We start from the raw sequence: 8089 nt of genomic DNA, 5'->3' as shown, positions 1-8089 counted from the left end.
GAACAACCCATGAGAGGTAAGGAACTAGCATTTAATGAGCCCATACAGGAGGCCAGGCTTGATGCCAGGTACGCTCCATGTGTTATTCCACTAGATTCTCACAATAGCTTTGTGTGTCACATAGCATTCTTTCTATTTAACAGCTGAGAACACTGAGGCTTAAGGAGGCTAAGAAATGTGAACATCCTTCACAGCTGGTTGGTCTAAGAGGTAGCATTTTAACCCAGGCTTTCAATAAATCCAAGGCTCCCTCCTTACCACAGCTGTGATAATAAAGCCTAATATGCAAAGGCATTTTGGAAGCTCTTAAAGTGCCATTGAAACAATGTAAGTTCAACAAATAACAAATATTTACTGTATGCAACAAAACAGAGAAGGTAAATTTGGGGAAACTAATTATTTAAGGTCTAGTTCCTGTCCTTCAACAATTGCAGTCCAATGGGAGAGACCACTGGACTGGAATTCTTTTTGGAGAACTGGAAAGGTGGGCATTTCATTGTGTGCAGGACCTTGGATGGCAGCATGCGAATTTTGTGCTTTACCCTGGGGCAAGGGGGAATCTGGCAGGTTTCTAGCAGAGTCTGAACACCAGATGTCTGGAATGGCTTCCCTCCCTCCCCCTTTGGCTTTCAAATGATAGCCAGAGTGAAGATCTGAAAATGGATAGGGAGATAATTTTCCAGGAGAGTAGGGTGGGTAGGGTAAACGTTAGTAAATATGGGTTAGAGAGATATTGTACTACAGGACTCAAAGGAGGGGGAAAAAAGGCATTATAAAATAACCACAAAGAAAAATAAAGCGTACCAACCTTCCACCCTGAGAAATCCAAATGGGTAAGATGGATTTGTATTCTTACCAGAATTCTTAGTGTTTTCTTGACATATGGATCTATCCAGATGCCCCTTTAAAATAAATTGTTTTAAATTTATGATTAAATATTCTGAACCCTAGCATTATCCAAACCATGTGTTCTGATTCGTGGGTACCCCATAAACCCAGGGAAGAGTTGGTAGATGTGGATGTCCAAATCCCAGCCCTTTGCTTTCTCGCTTTCTTCGGAATCCCTTAATGACTCCAGCACCCCTGCCCCCTTTCCCCCCACCAAGCAATGTGAGCAGAAGATCCAGGCACTCAGCCCACCCCATCAGCTTACATTTTTTCTTGGCACTTAATAGGTATTCAACTAGGAACCGACAAAACTTGCTTAAGCAAGTATTACTGATTCACATTTCTAATGGAGCCCAGGGCCAGAGCAGTATCTTTAAAGAAAAGTGCCTTCTTATTCTTAAAATCTGAAATTTGTTTTCTATTGATCCAAATTATCTGAAAGAAAAAATCATACTAAACTATTTGGTCTCTCAGGTTTATTATACCTTGTACCACCTAACACATAAGTATCCCTTATGAATAAAAACTGATTCAGAGGAAAGAAAGTACAAAAATGTTCCCTACATTTACTCGATCATCTCCTAGGAGGGACACACACTTTACTTAACCTTTTGTTTTTAAAGCCATGTTATCGAAATTCTTAAAGAAAATAGTTAAATCATCTGTCCTTATATGGAAAGTCAAGGAGGAATAAATGTAGTTCTAGCAGGAGAACCCTACAAAATAAAATATACTTAAAAAATTACAACATATAGTCTTCATATACGTCAAGGTTTTCGTACTTTGGATCTGAAAAAACTAAACAATCATATTATCACTACCATGAACAACAATGAAAGCACTTTGTAGAAGAGTCCTTTTACAAAAGTCTTTGAAGAAACTTAAGATACCATTTTGTTTTTTTTAAATCTTTTAAAAAAATGATATTACCATTACAGAACACAAATGCAATTAAAACTAAATGTATTAGTGAATACATGAAAAAAATTTGGAGACTAGTAGCTAAAACGATCTTTAAAAGATGAAATTATACTGAAACGTGATAGTTGTATTATTTTGGAGGGGGGAATTACTGCTTTTCATTGACCAAAAAAAATTGCTTGTTTTGGACTACAGGCTCCAAAAATCTGTCCAGCTGTACATTCCAGGATGAAGACGACTTCCTTACCTACAAGCAATCCTGATGATTAAAGGGCTATTTCCACATACGTCTGCTTATTAACCCCTCCTCTCCAGTGCTGAAAAACTAGAAGACATATAAAGCAGACATTTTTAGCAAACATTTGGAAGGGAAGATGGGTTTTGCTAGTTAATGGAAATTGTTAACCCTCAAAGTAAACAGTTAATTGTGCCCTTTAGCAAGGTGCAGGCTCCAAACCAAATACCAACAGGGCTTAGGAAATTCAAGGCACTTTTTTCTCCTTGCGTACACGTCTCATTAATACTGTGCCTGATGATTAAAGAAAGTATAAATCTCCACTAGCTGAATGTGTGCTATTCCCAGATTTGGGGGTGGGGGGTGGGGGCGGAATCTTTCCTCTTAGCCCTTTATGGAGCCAACTTCTCCGGGTCACCCTTACTGTTGCTTTTCATTTACGTGAATAGCCACGTTGGTCATGGCACAAAACGGGAGATTTTGGCACCAGATGAAGCTTTCTGTTTTTGAGGAAAAAATGGATACTTTTATATCTTGTAACTGGTAATGCCTTTCTCCACCACAATATATTGATAATGTAACAGGCATATTTGTTCTTAATCTGTGGGAAACAATTCTAGCCGCTAGTAACTCTGGGCAAGTCAAGGAGAAAGCAGCTTTAGGACCACAAAGGTGAAAAAGAGATCAGCCCGCAGGTTTCATCTGTAAGGAATTCTGTTCGTGTTGCCCCTCCCCCGTTTTTAAAATTCAAGACAAAGGGTGCTTATTTAAATGGGGTAAACTCAGAAAATTCCTAGAAAGCATGTACAGTTGACACATACTCAGCTGACAGCATCCTTTCAGGGTTAGGGCCTGCAAAATCTTGGCGAGAGGAACTTAGTAATTATTCCTCAATAAGATGGCATTTAACAGGTCTCTCTGAAACTCACTTGTTTCAAAGCTAAGGCAGATGGTGTAGTTTCTAGAAACCATAGGGCCCTTCCAATCTTAGGCTCTGGGCATAATAATGACAAAAGTCAAGATTTAGGGTTCAGTTCCAGCTGATTTTATTTCCTTCTCAAAAAAAGTTATTTACAGAAGGTATATATCAACAATCTGACAGGCAGTGAACTTGACATGATTAGCTGGCATGATTTTTTTCTTTTTTTTCCCCCAAACATTGTTTTTTGTGGCCTTGAATTTTAAGACAAATATTCTACACGGCATATTGCACAGGATGGATGGCAAAAAAAAGTTTAAAAACAAAAACCCTTAACGGAACTGCCTTAAAAGGCAGACGTCCTAGTGCCTGTCATGTTATATTAAACATACATACACACAATCTTTTTGCTTATTATAATACAGACTTAAATGTACAAAGATGTTTTCCACTTTTTTCAATCTTAAACACAACAGCTATAAACCTGAACACATATGCTATCATCATGCCATAAGACTAAAACAATTATATTTAGCGACAAGTAGAAAGGATTAAATAGTCAAATACAAGAATGAAAAACGCAGTACATAGTGTCGCGAACTCAAATCGGCATTTAGATAGATCCAGTGGTTTAAACGGCACGTTTTTGTTTATAAAAAAAGTGCAAAAAAGATGTGGTTTACAAGTTAAAGCTACAGGATCCCTTTTTGCTGTAAATGCCCCAGTTTTAAAGCCTCTGGATAAAACAGTATTTTGCTTAAAAAATTTGTTTTTCTTAAAATCATACAGTGTTTGGCTAATTCTCCTCCCCCTTTTTATAGGACTGAGATCGAAGGATGGACACTGGTGGCAGGTTAAGGGATACTGTCACTTTAAGAAGCCTGCAGATTGAAGTGTAAACATGGAGAAATTAGGGGCTGATTTTTTTAAACTGTGAGATATTAACCAGCCGCCCTATTATAAAATCAGGAAATCCAAACAGCGATTTACACCGATTAACACCCCCTTTATATATTTTTTACAAAAATACACTGAGAAAATAATCAAACGTTTTCATCTCTCTTGTCTTTTTTTGTTTTTTTAAAAGTGTCAAAAGTCTACATTTAAATATAAAAAATTAAAAGTTAAAACTCTAGCCCTTCAGTGAAGGAGACGTAAAATGGCGTGGGTAACAACAACTACAAAAAAAAAAAAATGAAAGAAAAGAAGGAAGGAAGGAGTAAATAAGGAAGGAAAAAGAAAAAAAAAAGCAAAAGAAAGAAGAAAGGGACAAAATAAGAAAAAAAAATGTTTGGCCAGTATAAATACGTCCACATATAAAATGGCATCTGATTACATTTACAAGGAAAAAAAAAGAAAAAAAAAACGAGGATGGAGCATCGGTGAGGGAAAAAAACACGTCTTCTCATTTACACCTATAAGGAATAAACACATACACACTGAGAAAAAATTTGGTCCTGAATTGTTTTTTAAAGTCCAGCACAGATTTGAGTTGCGTTTGAATCCTTTAAAGAGTTAAGAATGAAAAAAAGCTGGTGATAATTTCTGTCGTAGGAATCAAACATAGCGCCATCTATCTGCTTTTTATATTATCCTACACTATTTTAAAAACTGCTCAACAGTCTTATACAGAAATCTTTAAAAGATAGACAGGATAACATGCTATATTAACCCCACCAGTGAAATAATCCAACACCATCACGATTCCGATTAAGAGAAGCAAAAAACCTTTTTTTTTCCCCCCGACACCACTCGCCCTCCACTGCCCCGGTACCACATCAAACAGTCTCCTCTCCTCCGCGCCTGCGGGCCTTGAAGTCTCACCTCACTGATTTCAGAGATGCGGGAGGCGGAGGCCCAGGAGACGCCGCCACCTTCTCCCCAACGTGCAAATCCATTTCAGTTTTATTATTCGCCCCTGTCCAGTTCGTGTCTTTCTCCTCCCCGCCCCTCGCCCTGGCTGGTGTGGCTTTCCAACTAGGTTCTTGGGTCATTTCCGAGCGCCGGTCACTCAACATCTCCTCCTCCGGCTGCAGGGGCAAGGAAAAAAAAAAAGAAAAAAAAAAAAAGTAGAGAAAAAAAAAACCCCTCCAAAAACAAAACGGGAATTCGCCAGCGTGGAGTCTCTCAGTCCCGGCGCTCGGGTCCGTGCGACCCTCCAACATATGCCGTCGGTCAAATTCGACTCCCCGGAGCCTTCTGTCTTCTTGCGCGGGGGGGGGGGGGGGGGTGTTGGCGAAGAAGTATGGGGGCGGGGATGCTGAGAACAAAACGCCCCGGGGGCGCGTTGGATTTTTTTTTTTTTCTCCTCCTCTCCGGATCAAAAAAAAAAACCAAATATAAAATACCAAGGGGGCGATGAGAGAGGAACGAGATTCCTTCAGTCTCTTAGAAAACTACCAACTCGGCTTCTGGCCGGGGGTGCAGACAAGTCCGGAAGCTCGTTGGAAGCGGTGCGGGGCGGGGGGGGGGTCTCTTCAAGCAAAGGGGAGGAAACTCGAAGTCGCTTTTTCGCCATCAACAACAACATCAAGAACAACAATAAAAGGTCGCCCCTGTCTACCTCCGCCTCCGCCGCGTCCCTCCGGCCGGGGAGGTGGGGGATGGGAGCGCGGGTCCCCAAACGCCGCCGCGCTGCTCTCCGACCACCGGGACGCGGCCCAAGCCGGCCCTGCTCACTTTTTTTTTTCCTTTTCCTTTTTCCTTTTTTTTTTTTTCTTTTTCCCTTTTCTCTTGCAACTCTTTCTCTGTCCGCTTTTTTTTTTCTTTTTTTCTCTTTCCTCTCTGCCCCCCTCCCCCGTCCCCCGGCCCTCTTCTCCCAGCCCGCGCGCCCTTCAGTAGGTGAAGACCAGGTTGGAGATGCTGGACTCCAGCCAGTCTCCCGAGATCATCTCGCTCACCTCGGGCGTGCAGTAGTCCGGGAACTCGAAGTGCGAGCCGGAGCCAGGCTCGAAGTTAAAATCCAGGTCCCGGTCCAGCGCCGACGACGAGCTGAAGCTGCCCAGGGACATGCTCTCAAAGTTTGAGCTGGGGTTCAGGTCGAGCAGATCGTCTTCGAACTCGTCGTCCGAGGACGACGAGCCCGAGGAGGAGGAGGACGAGGAGGAGGAGGAGTGATGGGACGAGGCCGACGAGGACGCGTGCGAGGGCGCGCTGGACGGGGCGGGCGAGGCGGCGCGCAGGCTGGCGTAGCTACGGTGGTCGGCGGGCGAGCGGCCGGCGGCCGGCGACGAAGCGGCGCTGCTGCGGCCGCTCAAGCTCGGCCCGTCGGGCGAGCAGCCGGCGCCCCCCTCCTCGTATAGGCCGAGGGGGTCGCTGGGGTCAGCGCCCGCGCCCACGCCGCCGACGGGCGAGGACGACGCGCCCAGGCCGCCGAACAGGTAGACGCGCTTCACCTTTTTCTCGGTCAGGTGCTTGCCCGGGGCCGCGAGGCCGGCGGAGGCCGAGGCCGCCGCCGAGGCCGAGGCGCCGGGAGTCCGCGTCTTGTACAGCGAGTGGTGGTCGGCAGCCGCGGCGGCGGCGGCGCCTAGGGGCAACAGGGCGGCGGCCCCAGCCTGCTCGGCCGCGAAAGAGGAGGAGGAGGCGGCCGCCGCTTTCCCGCCGCCCCCGCCGCCGCCCGCCAGGATGAGCTTGGCGTGGGGCTTGCCGACCCCGCCGCCCGCGCCGCCCGCCACTTTGGAGCCGCAGCTCTTTTTCTGCGCGGGTTTGGAGTTGGCGCCGCCGCCGCTCGCGCCGCCGCCTCCTCCCCCCGCGTTGCCGTTCCCGCCACCGCCGCCGCCCCCGTGGCCGCCCCCGCCGCTGCCACCGACCTTGTCGCCCTTCTCCCCCAGCTTGGAGGAGGAGGCGGCCGAGGAGCCGGAGTTGGCGTTGCCGGACTTCACCTTCTTCCTGGGCCGGTACTTGTAGTCGGGGTAGTCAGCCATGTGCTTGAGACGCAGCCGCTCCGCCTCCCGAATGAAAGGGATCTTGTCGCTGTCTTTGAGCAGTTTCCAGCGTTTGCCCAGCCGCTTGGAGATCTCGGCGTTGTGCATGTCGGGCGACTGCTCCATAATCTTGCGCCGCTCGATCTGCGACCACACCATGAAGGCGTTCATGGGCCTTTTGATGTGCCCGCTCGGCGTCTTGCACCAGCTCGGGTCGTCGGCCTTGCCGCCCGTGGAAGCGGTGGAGCCGGGAGTGGGGGAGGAGGCGATGCCCAGCTCGAGGCCGGCGCCCGAGTCCGAGCTCTCGCCGGCCAGCAGCGCTTCCGTGTTCTCGGCGTTGTTGGTTTGCTGCACCATGGCCCCGGCTCGGCGGGCGCCCACGCGCGCTCACACCCTTGCGGCGGCCGCGGCGCAATCGCCGGGCCCTCTCGGCTCCCGGGGCCAAGCGCACGCCGAGTTGGGGGACGCGCGCGGCGGCCGAGCGGTCGGCTCAACTCCCGGCCGGGGCGGAGGTGGGCGAAGAGAGAAAAGTCTCCAAAAGATGCGGGGCGGGAGTACTCCGCCTCTTGCAGAGGAGTTATAGTTCCCAGGCTGGAGAGTCTCCCTCCCTCCCTCTCTCGCTCTTCTCTCTCTCACCGCGCCGCAGTTTGCGCTGTCTCTCGGCTCCTGAGTCCTGGAGACCGTGCTAAAAGTGGAGAGGAGTTTCTTGAATGCTGGTTGCTGAAGCTTCGAATGCAAGTTTTTCGCCGCCTCCCAGGCAAGTCTGTTTTTTTTTTTTTTTTTCCTTCCCCTGAAGCAGTTGATTCCAGTTCACGAGCGCTCTCAGGAGCTCAGGAAAGCGACATAGTCTCTATCACTTAGTCCCTCTCCTACAATGCAAAGCAGAAAAGACTCTGGCTCCAGGACTCTCTGTGGGCGGAATCGGTACTGAGGAGTTTGTGCAATTATTTTGTTGCAAGGTAGGAAGCCAAAAAGCCTTCATGCAACAGACTGGCATGAATAAATGTATGTTTCCCCCTCCCTTCTGTAAGAAGGGAGCTGGTAATGGCAGAGTTCCTCCAATGCAGACTCTTAAAGAGCGTGCAAGAACTAGAGACCCGGGAGCGAAACAGGCCTCTTCCCCTCACACACTGTTTCCCTTGCTGCAGCTTAGAGCAGACCCCAATTCCGCCTCGCGTCTCTTTATCCTTTCCCAGTCTTGGC

General features: G+C 47.6%; 1 protein-coding gene across 1 annotated transcript; it reads right to left on the bottom strand.

Moving 5' to 3' along the window:
* Positions 1 to 5321: 5321 nt before the first annotated feature.
* On the bottom strand, positions 5322 to 7739 carry SOX4 (SRY-box transcription factor 4). The gene has a single exon (XM_060023562.1). The coding sequence runs from the start codon at positions 7241 to 7243 to the stop codon at positions 5798 to 5800; it is 1446 nt and encodes a 481-aa protein (XP_059879545.1). The 5' UTR covers positions 7244 to 7739; the 3' UTR covers positions 5322 to 5797.
* Positions 7740 to 8089: the final 350 nt, after the last annotated feature.

The sequence above is a fragment of the Delphinus delphis genome, chromosome 10 (genome assembly GCF_949987515.2).
Source record: "Delphinus delphis chromosome 10, mDelDel1.2, whole genome shotgun sequence".
In the NCBI taxonomy this organism is placed as follows: domain Eukaryota; kingdom Metazoa; phylum Chordata; class Mammalia; order Artiodactyla; family Delphinidae; genus Delphinus; species Delphinus delphis.
This window is presented reverse-complemented; position numbering and strand designations above follow the sequence as displayed.